This window comes from Pelmatolapia mariae, linkage group LG3_W (genome assembly GCF_036321145.2).
Source record: "Pelmatolapia mariae isolate MD_Pm_ZW linkage group LG3_W, Pm_UMD_F_2, whole genome shotgun sequence".
Classification (NCBI taxonomy): Eukaryota; Metazoa; Chordata; class Actinopteri; order Cichliformes; family Cichlidae; genus Pelmatolapia; species Pelmatolapia mariae.
Genome location: NC_086229.1, coordinates 76,969,830 through 76,992,378, shown reverse-complemented (window position 1 = coordinate 76,992,378; position 22,549 = coordinate 76,969,830). Strand labels below are relative to the sequence as shown.

General features: G+C 42.1%; 1 protein-coding gene across 2 annotated transcripts in view; it reads right to left on the bottom strand.

The window, feature by feature from the left end:
• rbpjb (recombination signal binding protein for immunoglobulin kappa J region b) overlaps positions 1–22,549 on the bottom strand; it is a 65,028-nt gene that overhangs the window by 31,973 nt on the left and 10,506 nt on the right. The window contains exon 1 of one of the 2 annotated variants that reach the window (XM_063469926.1): positions 20,641–20,854. The exons of the other annotated variant lie outside the window; for it this stretch is intronic. Coding sequence (XP_063325996.1) covers positions 20,641–20,660 — 20 coding nt within the window. The 5' untranslated portion in view covers positions 20,661–20,854. Of the gene's footprint in view, positions 1–20,640; positions 20,855–22,549 lie in introns of those variants that run through there. 2 annotated transcript variants of the gene reach the window in all.

Sequence of the window (22,549 nt, the reverse complement as noted above, 5' to 3'; positions counted from 1 at the left end):
CAGTCCTTGGAAACACACATGTAGTAAGAAGACTCCATTTTATAGCAATTTCAAGTCCTGATTCTAAAAAGGAGACATTTTTCAGACTATATGCCCTTCAACAAGTGATATTTGCAGTCCTCAAACTGTTATGCCAATATTTTGCTGTTCGTTGACATTTCAGACCTGCTTGTTTTCAAGCATCCCTAGAAGGAAGTGACAAAGTTCAGCAGAAGAAGAAGTTGCTGCTTTCAGCAGAGAAGTACTGCAACACCAGACGAAGGTGGTGCATCTTATCAAGCCAAGCAGCGCCACGTTATATACACACGAGAGCTAAAAATTTCTCACATAATACTGATGGAGAGTGATATCTGCGGTCAGGAAAAGGCACTGAGAGCAGCTTTTCTAGATAACATGATTAGAAGTGTTGCAACACACACACACACACACACACACACACACACACACACACACACACACACACACACACACACACACACACCAGATATAAAACAAAACCCAAATCACCCGAGACATGTGGATTTAGCTCCCCGGCCTCACAACATGTTTTTTTGTAGCATTTTAAGGAGGTGAAGCTCATATAACTATAAATATAATGACTATATACAGTCTTAATTGCAATTGCAACATGAAATCATAGTGGCGAAGGAAAAAACCTTCTCCTTCAAAGGAAACCCAGCACTACTGAAAAGTTAAGCCTGCTGACAACAGGTCCCGTTGCTGTTTTCTGAACCAACGTTGACAAAAACAGCGCAGAAAGCGTCGGCGCTGACGACGACAACATCAGTTGCAGGATATTTTCTTCCATTTCCTTACCACAAGGTCACTGGTTAGATGAGTAAGAAGCAGATATAAAATGACTGTGCAGGTGACACTGCTAGATTATAAAGAAGCCTTAGCAATCTGCAACTCATATGCCCTTCAAATGAATGCATTTACTGTAGATGCTCCTTTTAAAAACAATCAACAGTGACGGGGGTTTCTGTGCTGCTCCAGCTTATGCGGCTGCTAATGAAGACACAGCATGTCTCGTAAAATCTCCAAAATTTACAATACAAATCACTCCGGCGTCATTTAAACTTCAGCTCCGATGCTGTGGAAATGATGACATCGCTAGTCGAGAACTTCCATATTTTGTCTACATTTCAGAGAGAAACATGCACAGATACAAGCGCGCACATCTGCCTTCTGTAGACCCACTCGCTTCCCCGGGGACCGAAACACAACATACAGACGCCAGACGCCATCATTCATGTGATCGAGGTCAAAAGTTAAGGTGTAGCCTCTGGGGTCAACTAGAAGGCAGGGTGTTGGTGCGCTGGTGCATGTGGACGTGGCCTGATCCACATTATACTACCAAACAATGACGGGTCTGCCCTCAAACTGCTCTCTACTTTCCAAGCAGAAGCACGAGGCTTCCCCTGTTAATTGCAGACTGCAACATAATTAAAAAGGTGTTCCAATCACAATTTTTTTCCCAGACATTTCATTAAAAGCAATTTCTTACGACTAAGTCACCCTGTACTTACCAAGTGCGCATTTCAATCCGCACCTAATTAAGCTGCTTTTCACACATCTGCCACACTTGTGGCCGAGTACACTCTGATAGAGGCCATGTGTGAATATGAAACCACATGTCTGAATCTATGTATGTACTTGCATTTACACCTTTCAGCCGCTGAACACAGAGCACACCCGACAGTAGCATGAAGGAGACAGGAGGGATAAGATGAGGGATTAGGCCTATAAAAAAGGTGCCTGGTTTCCCAGCCTGAGGGCTGATAGCAGATATCACAACTCCATGGAGTGGCTGTACACCTCATTTTCAACACCTTGCTACCTCACAGCTTCCACTGGTCTCTGTAGCCACGGGCCCTCTGAGTGACACCAAATATATGAACCCTGCTCGAAACGAGGCTAAAAACATGGTCCACAGGTGGATGCAACTCCTTTTCTCTTTCTTACAACATTTGTTAAGCAGAAATCTGCAAACAACCAGAGCATGAGTCTACAGACTATGTAGAAAAAGAACTATGGATTCCACTTTAGGGCTGCAGCTAACGATTAGTTTAGTAATCCAGTAATCTATAGATTATACCACCAATTAATCGGTTAAGAAATACTTTTGTCTTATTAGTGAGAAATAAAGAGGAAAAAAAATTACCTTTACTTTGTCTTCCTGGAAAGCTTTCTGACAATAATAGGCACAATGAGTTTTGACAGTGTTTTATCTCCTGGATGCGGCAGATTTGGTGTGTGTTCATGTTTAAGAGTTTTTGTGCATGTGTGTCTGCATGTTTAAGTGTGCTACTGAACAAATGATTTTGTGTCTGTAAGCCTTTAAAGAGGGATGTGGTGGCTGCAATAAAGAGAAGCAAGCATATCAGCATTCTAAAGTTTGCCCTGTGCTTTGATGCAAAGTTTCCGCGCTGCTGAAAACGAGACGTTATGATGGTGTGGGCGTTAATTAATAATAATTTAATGTCCAACCTAACAACCCTCAGGTCAGTGCCTCAGAGTTTTACTGGCCCACGTACATTTTTACTGGCTTGTGAAAAAAAGCTTCTAATTTTTAAATATAGAAGCAGTTTAGTTAACACAATATTTTATATTTTTGCACTTTAAATCTGAATAATATTATGAAAGTCTTGAAATTAATATGGTCTAGTAGACCCCATGTCCCCCTTTAGACTCACCCCTGTTTGCTGCAGGTATCTTCCATATAAAACAGAACAGCTGTCAGACAAGTTAACAGCTCATCTGCATATTTTAATTTAACCTCTGGAGGCTTACTGCAGATTTTTCCCTGCATAAAACAAATGGCGGAGGATGGAGTAGCTACAATCTTCGCTTTTCTTCATGACAGAGTTGCTGACCAGGTGGTTTGACTGTGATTATAGAAACAGCTCTGCATCAAAGCAAAGCATGTGTGTTGAGGATCTTTTATAAATCTAATGATTCAAATTAATCAAATCGTTGCAGCCCTATTCCACTTGCATGATTTATTCTTTGTAGATTCTCCTGTTGCTTTGATTATCGGTGCAGGACAACACAGGTTCTCATCATCAGTGCAACTGCACACTCATGTAAGCCTGAACACATTGTAGAAACAGTGGTAGAAAGGCATGCATGTGACTGTGGTGTGCCACAAGTTTGCCGTGATCATTTTGCAATGTGCAACAGTCAGAAAAACATGCCTGCATTGATGCAACTGATAAGCTTGGAGAAAGCTGATTTTAACTGATTTTTAAGGGCTCCTACGTGGGGGGAAAAATAGTCTTTGTGTGCAAAGTTGGTCCTAATACCTTTTTTAAAAAAACAAAAGGTCAAACACAAGCTAAAAGCTGGAATGGAAAAAGAGCAAGACGAGAGGCATCAGCAGTTTTATAAACAGATTCAGTGAACGGCTTGCAGATACTTTCACTTCTTTAATTTTTTTCATGATGCTTCAATTCCAACATTCACGTGATTTAAATATTTGTTCCTGAAATACAGCAAGATACTATATACTTCAATGAAATGAAAATACAACTGTTCTCTGAAAAGTGTTACTAGATGTAGCTGGTCTTCAGGGTTTTCCCCTCTCAAAAATTGTGTTTAAAAATGCACAATGCATGCTAAACAAGAAAGAAAAAAAAAAAAAAGGTTGAACGATATTAATCATGACTAAAATGAATATTAAATGAAGATGCATTTGCAACAGTATCGATACAAATGGTGCCCTCTTTGCCGCCTCCAGACAGACGCACATTTCCTCCCCCTCAATAACAGCTGAAGTAGGTAACGTTCATAACACTGAACACTTCAGGAGGAATTTCAAAAGCTTTCAAGCTTCAGTTTCCACAACATTTAAGCATTAAACACTCACCATAAATGTTAACCTAGCTGGCACACATGAGAACTTTAGCCCTCAAACTATAAGCAATTACCCAATAGCTACATTTACCAATAGACACATGGAAAACCGGGCGGGTTGCTGCCTGTGCGGAGCAGCAGGAGAAGCATAGCTGAACTGAGCGGAGAGTGCCGAGTGCGGAGAATGAATCCAGAAAAATAAAGAGCGAAATCCAGAGCGGAGCAGCCGAACGAGACAGGTTTCAGGACTGAAGAGCAAAAGCTAAAGATATAAAGACAAGATGATAAACTTTAACTTTTCTATTTTGAGAATAATTCATTAAAATTAGGGCTGCCACAAACGATTATTTTGATAGTCGACTAGTCACCGATTATTTTTGCGATTAGTCGACTAATCAGATCATGCATCCATTGGACGTAAAACGTACAGCTTATTGCACCAGCATGCATCTGCTCTTATATAACTATCATTAGCTTACAGCTTTAAGTGTTTAAAGTATGTGCTAACTAAAAATAAAGACAAGATGATAGTTTATTAAATTTTAATGAAATTTGCCGATTGTTTCGGTGAAGTTTAATAAACTCCTTGCTATCTAAACTATAACGGGACACCGGAGTATATTCTCGAGCATCTCACACTTCTGATAACCAGTTGTCTGCTTGACATTTATTTAGCTGTGTAAAAACTATAACTTTAATCTCAGCCAAACCGATTTACTCAGGAACAAATAAAATACTAAAAAAAGCCAAACAATAACATTTTTGAGTTATCTAAGTGACTTAGGTATGTTTAACCTGAGTAGCGAAAGACTGCGGTGGGTTTGAAAACGATTTGCTGGGAGTCCGGTGTTCTCACGGGCTCAAGTGAGCCTTTCCCCTGGCTAGCTATCGAGCTAGTGGTTAACAGACGTCTCCGAAAACGTCGGAGCGCTTTTGAAAATATGTGGTGTCTTGATAAACTGAGCAGATATTTGAGGTTTACACAGTTACATTCTCGCCTGAAAATATGTTAAATGTTTATTTTGTGACCCAGAAAGAATAATAACAGTAATATTAAAACTAACTAGCTGCCGCCATTGTTGACAACTGAGCTGGGCTGCGCTATGAATTCTGGGACACAGCTTCTTCTTCTTCGGGGTTTAACGGCAGCTGGCATCCTTGTACATGCAGTGCTGCCATCTTCTGTTTCAGTCTGTTATTACACTCTTAAATCCTACTACTTATTCCTGCGTCTTTTGTGATACAAAGCTTCAAACGACGCGTCGACTATTAAATCAGTCGTCGACGATTTTGATAGTCGACGTAATCGTGACTAGTCGACTAATCGTGGCAGCCCTAATTAAAATGTGTTTCTTATTTTGTTTCTGCCAGCTGTGAGGTCAGTTTTAAAACACACGCAGTGATCAGTTCTTTCATTTTTATAACTTCTTTATTTTAGCATTTACTAAATAACATATTTTACCTTAACGATCTGTAATGCCATTAAATAAATAATTCATAAAATGAAAGAAACCTCTAAATCTAATTTTAAAAATACTTATTTTGTTAAATCTCCAGGGTTAAAATTTTCCCTGTGGTATTGAAAATGGTATTGAGTATTTTCCTGGGTGTCCGTATCAAGTTTAAAATACCAGTATTGTGACAACTCAAAGTATTGATGGGGTACACTAGGGGTGTAAAGGTAATAAGATTCATTTTTCATTATGTCTTTTTTTTTAAAGTTTAATAATTTTTATATTTCAGCACATTTTCAATTTATGCGACTGAAAAAAGGAATCATGGAAAAAAATCCTGTTATTCTTACTGCTACAGTCAAGCGTCAACAATAAGCTGTTTACTCCCTGCCGCCATGCTGTAGGTGATAGATACCACATGGCATATTGCCAAAATGTTACAGGTGACGCGCCTCCTCTTTAACTTGCTCTGGGACTCAAACTGAAACATTTTTTACCACACACACTTCTGCCATCATGTGACTCTGACATCTAAGGTGCTGCCAATACAAATCAGGCACAAACACGGTCGATTTGGATTTGATCTCATCTGATTAGTGCCAAAAAACTTTCCAAAAGAAAAAAAAAGTAAAGCATCAGTCATACTGAATGGAGCCTTTGTCGTGAACACACACCTGTGTCAGTCTAGCAGAGCAGGTCGTGCGTTCATCCGTTGAGGTGGAAAAGGTGTTCGAGTTCATGCGTGAGGGCAGAGGGAAACTAGCAATAAGAGTGGGCGATCTGGCCAAAACCATCCATCAGGATCTTCTGACGTAGAACTGAGTTGGAATCTGAATCCCAATTCTCTCATTAGATTTTAGTTGAACTCATGTAATCACATAATTACTTGTGCACATAACTGGTCTTCAGTTGAAATGCCAAATTATTTATTTATTAATTTCCCAAGACCTGCATTAGTCAACACCTGCCAACTACTGCATTGACACATGCCAGACACAATAACTAAAGAAAAATTATGGGCTACAGTTACCAAGCTAGACTACTAAAAGAATTATAAAAGACTTGTGAGGAGTTCAAACATGCTCTGAAGTTAGTAAACGTAGTGAAGCCCAGCCAAAAATAAATAAATCAGCACCATCTGAAAGACAAGAACAGGCTGAGACTGAGAAACTGTGCTCCTTGTTACCTATAAACGACACGCTTTCAAAACTTCAAGACCAGACAGAGACGAAAAATGGTTGGAAACAACAAGTCTCACCAAGCAAGTGGATGCGTATAGAGGTGTGGAGGGAACTAAAGTTAAGGGAGAAATGTGGAAATTCATACCTGCCGGCTACATTAGTCCTGGGAGCCTACTAAAAAAAAAATACCTGCATGTTGATGTCACAAACAGTGTTGCACAGTTATAACACTAATCAAGCATTAAAATCAGTCTTTTGCCTTCACTACACTGTTTTATTCTGTCTGTGGCCCATAACATGGATATAACACACATGCATATATTCAATCATTGAATAAAAAACAAAAAAAACAACAACAAAAAACTGTTGCTGTGATGGCAGCCGAGACGAAGCACTTAACTCATATTTCACATAATGCCAGAAGATTTGGTTTAAAACAAATAAATAAATAAAAAACTGTCCAAGGATGCCCTCCCTGACACACCACAGCAGATATTCTGCTTCACTCTCATTCTCACTACTGGAAATACTCCATCTGTTTTGGGAGAGGGAGCTGGCTGGGTAGGCAGCACAAATAATGTTTTCCTTGCTGTCGACAGCAGACATTTTCACACTCGTGCAAAACAGCATCTCAGGCATTGCTTCATCAAATTCTGTACACACTCTTCAGCTAATCTATTGTCTTTAAACAGACTGGCACAATGTGAAGGTGATAGAGGTTGTGTGGAAAACCCCCAAAAGTAAAAATTACTCAAACTGCTACTTCATCAACAAAGAAGATTAAAGTGTGATCAAAAACCACAAAAAAATAAAGAAAGAAAAACCTTTATGTTGCGTGAGCAGATGCATGCAGACCTGACTAAGTTATCTGACTGCTGATGAGCTGTCCGACCCTCAAGGCTGACTTACTGCAGATGGCAGAAGTCTGCTAGCTGCCCTGAGACGCCCCGCTGGGGGCAGAATCAAGGGCAGGGCTCAGTAGTGTGTGTGTTTGTGCGTGTGTGTGTTTGTGCATTTGGGTGGATCACATCAGCCTGCAATGGCAAGTGCTTGCATGCACATATACACACAAGGCACCAGCTCCATCTGTCTCTGACATGGGAGAGCTTAATGACAGAGGCAGAAAAGCCAAAGAAAAGGCCTTCTCGTCGTGTCTCTCGTTTCCTCCCTCCCTTCATTTTCCCTCCCTTCCATCTCTCTCCTTCTTGACCGCACTCTCCAACATCAATGCTCCATATGGAGCTTTCTGGACAGGCTTTTTTTTTTTTTAAACTCCTCTTGGCCTGGCACACAATCAATAAGACATCCAGACGTACACTTACTTGCACACCAACTGTACAGCTTTAATGAGGGTAATCTGGCACACGCGCTGGAACATACTGAGAAAATACATACTCCATTACATTATTGCATATATAATAAAGGCCTGAAAACAAAGTAATGAAGTTTCCAGTGAGTGCTGCGGAGCCAACCAGTACTCACTCAAACTTACAAAAAACCTTAAAGCTCGTTCTATCTTAAGTGAAGTCTCCTTGGTCTCCTCTATACTGCCTGCCACCTGCCTTCACCCAGTCCTCAGATAACCATGCGTCCTAAACTGAGGACACTTCTGCCCAGTTACAGTGGATCTAACAAGTAATTCATTTGCCTTGGTTTCAAAAGTCAATAGGAAACTCAGTGCTACAGAGCAGAAGGTTAAATATCTTAGGTCAGATGTGCATTAAGGAAATAGCAGGATTTTTTGCATGAAAGGTTGTTCAACCACCCGGCGGCTGTTACTCTATCAACACAGCCCTATCCATCCATTGTACCACATACAGACAAACAGCTGAGCGTACGTGCAGTTCCTGCTACGCTGTTGCAGGGGGTGCGAGAAAAATTCCACTTCCAGCATGATGACAAAGTCATATAAGCTATACCAGAGTATGAGCACTGAATCATGGGAAACCACCTTCATGCACAACAGTGATGCCTATAAGGAAACATAAATGAACAGCAGTAGTTCAGGTAGTAGAGCAGGGCATCAACTAATCAGAAGGTTTGTTCCCGTCTGCATGCCTTGGGAAATATACTGAAGCCCAAGTTGTGAAGGTTAGATAGAAAACACTTAGGCATAGAGGTCTTGTATGAATGGGTGACTGAGACATGTTGTATAAAGTGTTTCTGAGTGAAAATCACTACATAAGAACCAGTGAATTTACCGTCCATCTCCAGGAGAACTTGAGGTAAAAACAGATATTGATTGATTTTATTGGTCTTTTATTGGACTTATTTTTTGCTTGTTAACCAAACCGTCTTCCTTTCAAGTAAATTTAAATGAACAACAGCAGGGTACAGAAATACAGTTAGTTAATACTTAGTTAACAGTTCTTAAAAAACAAGCTAGGAAATCCATACTGTGCCAGCACCAATCCGAACCCTCAAATGCAGCTAACTTGGCTAGTGTGAGTGCTGTGTTCAGTCTCAAGGCTTGCTCGAAGAAGCAGGGCCAGATTTTGGCATTTTAAGCAATTAGTGTGATCTTTAAAAGTGCCAAATAAGCACTGATCTCTAGTCCTACCCTCAATGATGACTGCCTTAATGGAAATCCTTGCACTAAACGTTTAAATCTATGAGGCATGTGACAGAGCACTGTCCCACTGTTTCCAAACAAAAACAAAATGGCCCAATTAAGACACAAAATCTTAAAATTATGAAGCTCACTGAGCTCTGCGGGAACACTTTTCAACAGCGTGTGAAAGAGCGAGACAGGAGCTGAGACACTGAGGCAAACTGAAGGTTGCTTGTTAAGATCAGTGTGAGCACAGGGCAGATGTGGAGTAGGAACAAGAGTGTAGCTGGTAAAGGTAAAGAGAACTGATGCACATTTTAAGGCCAAAAGTCATCAGTGATCTCTATTCAGGAAGAAAGATTGGGCAGGAAACACTAAAGTCAAAAGCTGTGAAGCACTGCAAAGATGTCGAACAGAGCGTAAAAGATGTCAGGCCAATGCGTGAATGAAATTCAACACTTAACCGTGCATCTTCACCTGCAGCTCAGTAAAAATGTTGCTGTCACTGTGCAGCAAAACAAAAGAGCAGATAACATCTTTGGATTACAATGAACACTTACGTTCTTGCACAATCCTAATAAGAGCGCGATCATTTCGACATGATTTTCTTTTCCCCCCCCACTGTCCAGGTCTGTGTGGCTGCTATTAAAGCAATTTCTCGAAACACAAGAAAATAGAAGGGAAAGTTTATGCCAACGCAAGCACCCAATCACGTCACATTTAAACCACACAAGTTTTTAGGTTTAAACAAATGGTGGAGAATAGAAATAGCACATATACATGTGCACAGCCACATCAAAAAGGAAAAACAACAAAAATAAATAAAATAGGCCAAACGCAAAGATGTAGAGGAAAATGATCTCACAGAATTAGACATTGATAGCAAAAAAAAAAGAAAAAAGAAAAAGAAAGAAAATCCACAGAAGTGACAAGTGTGACTACAGCCTAGAGAAACCACAAAGAGCGGCTGGGGTTTGGGGTTGAAACAGGTCATGTGCTTCGGGGAGACTGTCAGGAATGAGAAGAGAGGGGACGAGGCAAGGGACACTTGAACCCTGAATGAACCACCCTTTCCCGCTCCCTTCTCCCCCTCTGCTGAGCTGATGACTCACTGCTGGAACGAATGGGAACCCAGGGAGGAGGTATAGTGAGGAGTGGAGATCAGCTGCAGCAGTACTAATGTATGTGCAGGTAGCTGATCTGGTCAAGGACGTTAACCACACTGGCTGCTGTGAGAACGAAACTTGATGCAGTTTATATGTGTGAACTGTCAGAGACTCGGCTCCTTTTGTTTTTTTAAAAAGCACGTACTTGCACTGGTGCTTGAAGCTGGACGGAACAAACAAACCGGCTTATGCTCAAGGTTAAAAGTTCAGCTCTTTTAATTTTAGCCTCCTAGGACCTGGTGTCCACATATGTGGACATCACATTTTGGGTTGTTTAGACCAAAATACTAAATTTTGTTCTACAAGGGCATGATATCCACTTATGAGGACATTATACTGCCACTGTTCTATTGAAATTTTAGACGAATATCCTCATATGTGGCTCTAATTTTACTCAGAAATAAAAATCAGGTAAAAAAAAAAAAAAAAAATCTGGTAATTCTTTGTTTTTACATTCATCGGGTCCCAATCAGCCCAAATATCAAAGAGAAATTAAAAATGCATGCCATGGAAGAGTTCGGGTCTTAGGAGGTTAAAGGTAAGACATGATGGCAAATAACCTCAACCATTAGCCAAATGTGTTAACTACTACACCAGGATACACCTGGATGTTTATTTCTGTAGTGTAGTGTAGCGGCGTTAAAGATAAGACTCCAATCCAGCCACCTTCTGGACATCTTCAGAAATAAGTGCATAGATTTTGAACTTTTAACTGTATTCTCATCAGTTTTAAAGCTTATCCAATTGATAAAGACCCCAATAAGATCAAAGTGGGAGGTATGTGGCCCACGATCTAAAATGAGTTTGCCATTCCTGGTATAGTGGTTTACACATTCACCTAACACACCAAAGACTGGGAGGAGGCACAATCAACCTTTACGTACACAAAACAATAAGGTAACCAAGACAATATATGCTTCAAAATATTTCAGAATACCTCTTGAATCTTTCAAAAATTCCTGAAAACATCACGAATGTTTCCATTTTCATTTTGGATGCATTATTTATTTTATTCCACAAAGCCCAGGGCACATTCATCAACTAGAGAGGAGATTTCTGCAGATGCTTGCCGTCACAGGTGTCCCATTTCACAACTACGGCAGCCTGTTACCTACGTGCTGAATAATTTCAATATCATTCATCTTAACCAGACACCGATCGCACAGAACAAACTTTTAATATTTTTGCATTTCACCCTGAAGCGTACGAAACCCCCAACAGAGCCTGGCGTTTCGTAACGTGGAGCCGACTCGAACGCTACTTGTTTTGTTTTTTTCTCTGAGCGTGCACCCTTTCCCTGTCGCCTCACCATAAAACAGGTCGAGTGGCCTTGTTACTAAAACATTTGCAAAAACATCTCAAGCTTGGCTTGCACTACAGCGAGGCTTTGTGCAGGAACACCGCGGCGTTAAACTGCACACACACATTGCATGTAATGCAAACATTTAACATGAAGCTCAAACACTGGCACAAAATGACCAGTTAGCATCTCTTAAGGCAAAAGATGAATTACAAATCAAACCTGCTCAATCATTCTCATTGTTAGCTTCCTATAAAGCTACATGTTTTCTATAAATGTCTTTTTTCGTCCAGTCAACACCTTAAGCTATTTGGTGTTTTCGTTGTAAGCTGATTTAAATGAGTAATCTGTGATCAAAAACAGGGCTGTATGTCTTCAGCATACATGTCTGCCTTTTAAATTGGGACGGTCCAAAATTAAGCTCAGTTTCTGGGCATTTATCAGCTCAGGCAAACTAACCACTGTCTTCTTGCCCTGCCCTTGCCTCAAAAACCACCCAAAGGACTTTACTGCGCTGCAACAAGAGGAAAAAATAGAATTCCTGGCAGAACCAGAGACCGAGGGAGAGCGAGACATGACCTTTAGCTCACAGGCTGTGAGATGATCCGCTGCAAACTGAACAAAACGGAGAAACCTCAGTGTGCTTGTGTGTACGTTAGCAGTACAGCAATGACTTTGTCAGCTCCAGTCTGCCGTCTGGTTTCGCTGCTGCTGTCGTGTTGGGGAAAGGGGACGTTGTTCCTGCTACTTGTTCCTCTTCAAAACATGACATCTTCCCAAAATAGGCAGCGCTGTCATTAAAAGCATGTGACACAAGAATCTAAGCCAGCCGCACACACAAACACACACTGGACAAAAATTATTTACTTTTACGACTTTCTGATTAAAAAAATATTAACAGTGTGGAATTCATTAGTTGCTGGTAGAGAGTGGTTCATGATGAAGCAGAGTCTGGTTTATTTAAGAGCAACTGGTGTTCAGGTTGGGCTCATTGAGGTTCAATTCCAAAGAATCCAGTAGTGATAAGTTGGGGAAACTTTGCTGGTGACTTTTTAAATAAATCCGTAGATTTTAAAAGAAAAAACAAAAAACGAGTTAGCTTCCTTCCATGAGCTCATGGGAAACCTCACATACTTTCTTCAGCAGTGCTTCCATTATGATGGCAACGGTGGAGGACTTGAAACTGCAGCCACAAGTGCAAGATGATCGACCACAACATGAACCAGACCAAAAAAAAAAAAAAGCATTGTTTCCTAAACCACAATCAATAGACCGATCCAGAATACGATACACATGTCCATTACTTCATTGTGATTCCAAGCAAAGGCCAAAACCTCCTGACGTCAACAGCCACAGGAATGCCACCAGGCAGATTCTTCAGTAAAACTCTCCAGCAGCCTCAGTCAAACAATCGGACAATGCAAAGAAACATTTGGAGATAACAGTTTGTCTTTCCTGGAATCCCAGATCCCCAGTCTCTGTTATTTTCCTGACACTTGATTACTTGCACTGTTTGCTCCCTCGCTCTCTCCTTCACAGAGGGGGGGGGGGGGGGGGGGGGGGGGGTGCGCAGACTGCTCATCTCTCCAGGCCTGCCATCACTTGCCTGGTTGTTTCTCTAAAGGCCGGTTTGCAGAAATATTCTGGTTGAAAAACACAAAAACGTACTAGGGATGCTCCTGGAGATCGATATACTAATTTATTAAAAATGGAGAAAATAAAACTTTCTCTAAACTTGCCTGTTAGAGAAAGAGTAAGAAAACACACCCGAAAACAGTCACAGTGGAGCACAGTCTAACGGATGAGGTTAAACTTCGTTCATAAATAAATACTGAGTGTCTTTAAGAGACATATGAAACAATCACAAGCTTCAGTGATCCAACCTTATTTTTACATGTTGCTGAAATTAGGCACTTTCAAAATACATCTCACTCCACACACACATCAAATTTATCTGTCGAATGTAACACATTCATCATGTGCGTCAAAGCCCTGAACTTTTCTAGGACTTATCAGATACATGTGCATGTGAGAGCACAAATGCCCATCGCTATCAGATTGGACATCAGCCAGCCTAAAACCTTCCAGCCACCAAGTCCAAAGCAGGTGTGAGGCTGGATCGTACAATGTGCAAACAGTGTAGCCAATATTTCGTAGCACTGCTAGCAACTAAGCCATCCAGGTAGCTCCCTTAGCTGCATATGGCTTTATTCCCACTAGCACCTATTCGACTACTCGTTTTTTAGGGCTTTCCATTAGGTGGTAGGGAGTGATGTCACTGGATGGGTCATGACTTCGACTCCTTCACACAACTCAAACCCAGCAATGAGGGACATGGCTACACATCCCACAGCTAGCATCACTGGCTCTCTTCTTTTAGCCACCCTTTTTTTTTTTTGTAAACAGTCTGACAAAAAGCTATAGACCAATTAGCAGGTATACCATCACCTCCATGTCATCTGTTCATGTGCTGCGTTTGTGTCGTGTACAAATGACGTCACAGACTTTCAGGCTGCCTTGCTATAACGTCTTGACCCACATCAAGGTGGTACTCAAATGTAATGGAAAACAAACTGAAACAGAGCAAAGCTAAGGACGAGGCTATAGACTATTGTAGCAATGTTGCAGACCCTTTCCAGCCAAATAAACCCCACACCAAATCAAACCCATTACACCCACATCATATCCAAGCATCAGAGATTTGTCTTTTCAGACAAACTACAATCACTAACCTAGCTCATGCATGCAGTCAGCTTACTGTAACCTATTCACACATGTAAAAGAACCAAGAACGACAAAATAAAAACAAAAAAAACAAACAAGCAAGAAAACAAATGACACAGATGTTATGGCTTTACATGATTTGTTTCAGTTGCTTATGTTCACCAATTACAGCAGTCTCGATCGTACACCTCTCTCTCTCGCTCGAACATTGGGAGTGGCATATCAGAAGTCTTGCACAGCGAGACCCGCACCTCCGCCTACACCACAGAGCTAATGAAGCTCTGTTAACGCCCCAGCATCGTTGGGTCTACTAACCTTTCAAGTGGAAATCTGGGTTAAAATTCTGTGCCGCTATCGAGGACACAGAGCCACCGGTAGTGTAGTGCTGCTTATTCCTTTCTCTCCCCCCCCCCCCCCCCCAAACACACACACACACACACACACATTTATTCTTCATCACATGCAAATGTCATAATTTTTTTTTAATCAATATTCAATTCATACAATCAAATTTACAGTGTTCACTGGCAGCCTGTTACGCATTACTCCAGTCAAGTGTTTATATGAGCCAACCTACATTCTGCTGCCACATTGGACAGCAACATTTAATCATCTCATCGAACGGTCGGACAAACCTATAACAAACACGTGTTGCAAGTCATGCAATGAAATGACTTGCAAAAAATAAGCACAATAAGCATGATTAGCTCATGGTACATACAAACTTCATCACTGACAGTACAAAAACAAAAACAGATGCATCCCTGAACATAAACCGATGTTGGTCTGTTAAACTGCTTGTTCAAAACAGACTTGCGAGCATCAATCAAAGCCAAAAAGCAGTGTTTGTATCCAGCACAGGCACGAGTTAGATACCGCTGTGTGGCTATCAGCGGACCTTGCATCATAAACCCAAGAATAAACCAACATTTGTTTGTAGAAGGTTTACTACAGGCTGACTTACTGCTTGCCACTCCCTTCTTATCTAATACAGAAATAGTGGCAGTTGCTTACAGCTGTGGGAGGCGGCTTCACTGGGGGCTTTCCCAACACGGGAGATCCTGTGTATATTTCTACCCTTCCTCCGAATGGATGAAACAGCCGAGTGCGGTCATCTGAGAACAGAAAGCTCCGAAAACAATGCTTCTGAGCCCCACAAACTACATATGATAGTCAAAGGCCAATTACCTGAGTCAACAGAATAAAGAAAATAAATCTCTCTAGTAATTGTCCTGAAATCTACAGCAGCATATCACAACTGCTCTGTTGCTTTTATCTCCTTTTATGGAAGAAAAACAAAAAGGCAGAGAGAAGCAAATACACAATCGTTACAGCCTTCAGTCTAATATTTTTTCCTCTCGGGTTCAGCTGCTCCTGCTTAGAAAGTGGGCAATGGTTTGCTCACTGAATCAGAGAGAAAGCAAACAGGAGTCAGACAGGGGGAATCAGCTCGTGTTTTCTGAATGAAACATCCTGAATGTGGACGGACAGCGGGGGCAAAAAGTGCTGACACAGTAGAAACCACCATTCCCTTGGCATGGGTGTAATCACAACAAACAGCAAAGGAACAAGGGGCAGGGAAAGGCAAACTCCGGGTCTGAGGAAACTCTCCTGGAAGTGAGAAAGAAGCGCTCCAAAACCAGAATCGGCAGAGGAGTATGTACCGCCGCTTGTCGCGTTCGCCTCGTCTTAGCTTTTTGGTTCTCTTGCTAGTCTTAGCTAAGACATGAAGCAGAGGCCAAGAACAACAACAACACTACCAAGAAGAGCTGGGCCTCTATCAAATATGAGGGCAGGGATCTTTTCAAAACTTACATCAGAACGATCTGTCTCATCCTTGCTGAACCAAACAGCAGCGAGATTTTTGGGAAATGCCAGAGATTTAAAAAAAAAAAAAAAAAAAAAAAGCTCAGACTAATGCACGCCTTCTACAAGTAAATAAATCCCCCTCGTGCTGTGGTTTTGCATGAAGCAGCCAACTCTGTTATCAGGCTTTTTTTTCCCTTCCAGCCATGCACCCATGTTAAAAAAGGTCATTAAAACACATACAGCCACTTAGAATAAGCAGAAAGGAAGTGGAGGGGGTGTTATGCTGGCATATCTAGTTTGTGCACACTTATGCTCGTGGCTGAAGACCAAGAAGGAGGACGGCTGACTTGGCAGCGATCCAGGCCAAATTACGAAAAAATGTGCATTTCTATCCCCCTGGGTGTCTCCTGTGGTTGCTCCCCCGAGACAGACGCACACAAACAGCCTGAATAGGGAAACAAGAGAATGAAGACACTGAGTCAAGCAGGGCGTGTGGGGCTTTTAAGCAACCCGCGGTCCTTCGAAACAAACAAGCCAAATCTGAACTCTCAAAGAAACTATAGGCTTCGGGGAATATTTCAATCATGTGAAGTAATGGATATGTATGAACTTCCAAAACAATAGGCTACTGTGCACAAGAAATAAATCCTCCCCTAAAGATGCCTGGCTGTGGCACATTTGCTTTGGTGCTTTTGCTTGTGACTTCTGTGAAGCTTCACGCCCCCCTCCCCTGGCTCGTAACCCCCAAATGCCACACACTTTGAAGATTTTCACAGCTCTGGGTGGATAGGAGGCAGCTGCGGAGGCTGCAGGATCCTGAGGTGGCTTACAGATCAGGTAGCTCTCTCCAGTATCCTCTCCAGTGTTAACCTATCTAGGAGCGCTCTGCCTTTGAGTGTGTGTGCACACGCAGGTGGACATGGGGCTGCTGCTGCTTTGAGGGGTGTGTGCGTGAGTGTGGGGTAGAAGTGTGGAGCAGGGAGGGGGGGTGATTCGGCATGTCTTTTAACTCTAGCCCGAGCCTTTGCCACCATAAAGGTCAGCGCTTCGACATCTGCTGCTCTCTCTGAATCTGTCCTTTTATGAAAGGAAGCAGGGAAGAGGAGAGGACCCTGGGGAGTGGATGCACATGCACACACACAGATCAACTTTAATGTCTAGGTACACCCTTCAAACGTGCACATTAAACTGGATGAACGCAGCCCCGGAGCTCAAAGCACACGCTCATCCAAACAAATACAAGAACACAAGTTTGCGCCTCAAAGACAGGCTCAGTACTATCATTACACCAGCACAGAGACGCTTGGCTTTTGGCCTGAAAGACTCCTCTCTTTTTTTCTTTTTTTTTTTTGGCAGGGGGACAGACGAGGAGTGGGGGGGGTGAGCTAAATGGAATCTCGTCCCCCTGGGGCACACAGCAAAGGCAGAGCAGTGTTGAAATAAGTGATTCATGCTTTTATCATCCCAGGTGAACAGTGCTGCTCTTTCAGCCATCACAATCAGTTTCTGTGGCGGGGGGGGGGGGGATTACGAAAGCAACGCCATATATGACCATGGCTGTGGGTTTTTTTCTCTTCTAATACATAAAAAGGAAGGCTCAAGAGTTTTGTTTTTTTTTTCAGCCAATTTGTGTTGTGGTTGCAATATATGAGTGTGTTAAACCAGGGGAGAAGATTGTGTGCACTGTTAAAAGTTGCTGCTTAAATCTCTATTCATAAACACAAAAGGCAGAACAACTTAAGGCATTTTCATTTGGCCTTATTTTACATATTTAGTTATAAATTTACATCATATGGGGCTTTTTTGTTAGCTCAAAATGGGCTTTGGGGGCACTGATGACACAAGTCAGCATATACAGTCAAGGCTGATGGTCTGTGTTTTCTGTGAGTGTAGAAGTCTGCGCATTTTTGTGGCAATTCTGACCATAAATAAAAACCTTCAGCAAATTAAACCTCACAAACAAACAAACAAAAAAGCCCACGATTTTTCTTTGGTGGAAGGCCAAAAAAACAAAAACCTTCAAGGGTGCCAATTTTTTTTTCTTACATGCACAGGAAAAACCATGTTCACAGACAAAATGATGAACTGAAGTATTGATTGATTTAATCAACAAATTAGTCAACAATGAAAACAACCATTAGCTTAGCAAATCGATGTATAACCTAGTTAATGTGTAGTTAACGTGCATTAACATATAAAGAAAACCCCATCAAGGTGCTCCACAAACTATTCATAATGTTTTAATGCTGCATGTTTAGCTTAGAAAGCAGATCAAGGGGAACTAAGGTAAAGGACATGTTGCAGGGAACTTCATCAATGGACCTCTTTATTATCAGGAATCGAATAGGCTGTAAATGACACGAATTCAAGCTGACCGCAGCTCCTCATCTTTGTCTAGGAGGAAATTACAAACTGTTCTCGGACATTTTTCAAGCCTGCCTGAGATCTGATAGATAAATTGTGAATAATTTATCATGTGTTTTCTAATGTATCTGATAATCACCAGAGCTAAATGAGACATGCACTGAAAGCCCAACACAGATGCTTGTTTTCTGGCACATACATTCAGCCCGCCCCCTAACAACTCAGCATCCACCTTTAGAGACTACAATAGCAAAGTCAAAGAAATCTTTGTCTGCAGCCTTTGTACAACACAGCAGAGGAGCTGTGATACTATTAACAACTGTGTGGTTACAGAGCCCCTCCCAGTTTAAAACCAGAACCACACAAACCATATACTAGGGTAACAGGGTGTGTTTAGGCTCACTGGTGCCCCTCCGACCGTTACAATGAACAAGGTCTGCCACTAGCTGAAAAAAAAAAAAAAAAGGAAAAAAAATGGCCTTATGGCACTTTAATTTTCTGTTGAACCTCTCACGCACCCACCCCATCCTTCTCGCACACACTGGCTCCCTCCCCTCCCACTAGCAGAAAAACACACACACACACGAATCTGGAGATATCATCTGGACAGGTGGCCAGCCACCCAGACCTGACCCGCCTGCCCTCTTGCCTGCCCCCTCCCTCTCTGCCCCCGCCCCAACTAAAATCAGTTCACTTCTGCTGGAAAACCCCAAATGAACATACACAGCAACAGCAGCAGCACCCCCCCCCCCCCCCACCACCACCACACACACACCTCCAGCAAGCCCTGCAAATGTCTGTCACCCACTGTGCCTAGTCTGTGGGGATTACTGCCTGCACAGTGCAGCAGCCAACCAGACCCACAAAAAAAAAAGGTTGTGTCTAGCTAATGTGAAGCCAAATAATTTTAATCAGGATTTATTCTAAAGCCTGACCAGAGTAGAAAAGCCAATCGGCTCAGTTATACACAGCACCACCTGGTCTACAGCCCATTTACATTGAATTAACACGGTCACACAGTGCTGATGAGTGATGACAAAACAAGCAGCGACATTCAGATCAATGGATGTTTGAAAATGTTAAGCAAGTCACATTTCCTATTAAAAGCATGGAGATGCTGCAATTATTCAATCCTCGCCAACTATACCCAGTTATAAAACTAGGAAATGTACAAATTTTCAAGGTGGAAATACAAAAACATTACATTTGACTGTTACACACAACGCTTTATGACTTTAAGAAGATGGGCGTCTAATATTTAGGGCTGTCGTTGCAGATTAGCAAAAAGTCGCAGCTGTCACACAGATATGATAAATAAGACAAACTAGACCGATCACTCGGGTTAACTGGAGAAAAATAGACAATTTTTTTCAGCGATGATGGGGTTAAAAAACACATGGCCATGAGCTGTGCATTTTGTCCTTAGATGCACTCCACATTTGAGAACTAGGTTTTCATAAGAGCCACGTCGCTGTTTATGTAGTAAATACAACAGTGTTACACTTCTTGGAGAGAGCTGAAGTCATAAAAGTACATGCTATACACTGTGTGTGTGTGTGTATATGTATGTGTGGGGGGTAGCTTCAATATTGACGGCTAACACGCCGTATTAAGCGAAAACCACGGCGCCAACGGTGTTTTAAAAACCGATGCTAAACGAACAGTTTGGCCACAAAAACCGCAACGTGTTTCAGTCAAACACCGCTAGCTAGCGTCCACTATCGGACAGCTAGCCGCGTTGAGTCGTGAGTCCCGATTCGTAAGCGTGCTGCCCCGGCTAGCTGGATGTTGAGCACGTTTCGAAAACAAATACAGGGCGAGGAATTAAAACGAGAGCTCTCAGTGTGAGCCCGGTCGGTGGGGTTCAAACAAAACGGCAATATCGGCGTCAAATTACTCCCGCAAACATGTCTAGCTGTTTAGCCTGGCAGCTAACAGTTCGCCGTTGTCTGGGAGAAAAGGACCACCGGGGGTGAAGTATCGCTTAGCAGAGGGGCTAGCTCACAAAACACTGCAGCAACAGTCAGCTCAAGCAAGTAACTGGTCAAAGAGGGGGGAAAACACTCGCACGCAAAGACACTGACACAAAGAAACGGCTTCTGGGTACTAAACCATCGGCCAGAGGACGTGCAGTGTGCCCGGTGATACAACGCGTGGGTTAAAAGTGAGCTATTTCATGGCAATAAGTTATATTCTTATCAACTCCGCTCCCCACCGCCCCGAATCTCAGACTCACCCTGTCACAACAGGCGCCATCTTCCACAAACTCTCACCAAAACTCCAATACTCGCGATATCCCCTTCTCTCCCACAGCCCAACAATCCGCCGAGACAACAGGAGCAGGACTGGAGGTGTAGGGACGAGGGAGACGGAGAGAAAAGGGGGTGGGTGAGGAAGACGGAGAGAAAAAAAGGGGAGGCGGCGGGTAACAGCAACACATACACACTCTCTCTCTCTCTCTCACACACACACACACACACACACACACTCACTGAAAGAGAGAGAGTGAGCGAAAAGGGCAGACGCCACAACAACAGGCGTGGGAAACTTCCGAATTCACGCGAGAATTGGAAAACTCTCACAATAGGCGAGCACAGAGGGAGCGTCCCCTATCGCGAGATATGCGTGAAATCGAGTACTTGTTTATCTTGTGGCGCTGAAATACTATTCCCACGTGTTTACCGGGTAATAAATTACGGCACCGATTGGTTTGAGAGGGGGAAAAACGTTAGTGGTGAGGAAAGCCTTGATTTTTGTTTTCCCAGGCTCACGCGCATTTTGTTGTAGGCATCCTGTCTCTATGTGGAGTCTCTGCGTTTACAGCTGTGTGCAATTACAAGCCAAAATGTCATCCATATATGCTCCCCAGCTGACTGCAGACAGCAAACATGAGAAGTGACGAGCCTGCAAGGGTACCCTGACTTTAAATGGGAGTAGAAATTAATGGAGGGTTTCTACGTCCCAAATATACAATTCCCTTGGGTGACATTACAGTCCCTGTTTAGAATGTGGAAACAATTGCGTGAACACATGCGAATGGGCCATACAGAGAAGATTAGTGCATTGCTATCACACTGGGCAGTCCCATGACCACCCTCCACACCAAACCTCAGCCCAAAATACAAAGGAGGCTATTATTTAGAATGATCATGCTTGCAAATGTGGCATAAGCTTTATTAGCCCCCCCGCTTTTTTTTTTCTTGTCTGCCTCTGCCCCTACTCCACCCCTCCCTCAAGTGCATTTCCAACAGTTTGTGTGTTATACCATCCCCACAACAAACAGGTCAAGCCATTCTTGTTTATCTGGGAGGGGGTCTAAGAGCCATAAACCTTCATGTAGGTCCCCATCCCCATGTGTGTTTGTGCCCATACAGCCTTCATTTAAATCTGTTTGGGATCTTTGTTCAGCTAACAAGTGACTTCTGGTGGGAATTTTTCCAACTTCAAAGAGGAAACGAAGGCTTCTGAGACCACACCGATGGCAAGTCAATGCTTTCGGTTGTTAGATGTTGTGTGAGTGATCTGCCTCTGGCTGTTTTGTGTGGAAAAAGTGGCTCTTGGGTGAATGAAGAAGATCAAAAAGAAGAAAAAAAATAGACAAACACCAAAGGGATATTTGGGAGATTTGCTGTTATGTGTAAATGCACATAATATTTTTAAGGAAACTAGTTTAAACTTAAGCTTAAAGCTTTTTCTTAACCTTGTAATGTCAAGTGTATCTCTTTCAATACACTTTTTTGTCAGTTTTTGAGGCTTTTGGAATTGTCAGTATGACACCCCCCCACCCCACCCCACCCAAAAAAAAATAAAAATCTGAATGTCGCAAATATGATACAGATTAAAACTCATATATCCAAATTAATATTTAATTTTTTTTTTATTTGTCAAAAAGGTCAGTAAATAATCCATCTGGCAATTGTTTGTTAAGGTATTCAAATATATGGGTAATGACAGATGGGTAATTTAATATATTGGGAAATATGTTCATCTTTTTATATTTGAGTTTTTACAGTTAGTTGTTTTTTATTGATTAAAATATCAACTTAACATTAGTTTTTGAGGGATTTTTAAGTTGTTTTGAAATGAAGAATTGCAAACAAGTGCATTTCCTCAAATGGCCACTTGAGGCAGGCTTCAAACGTGAG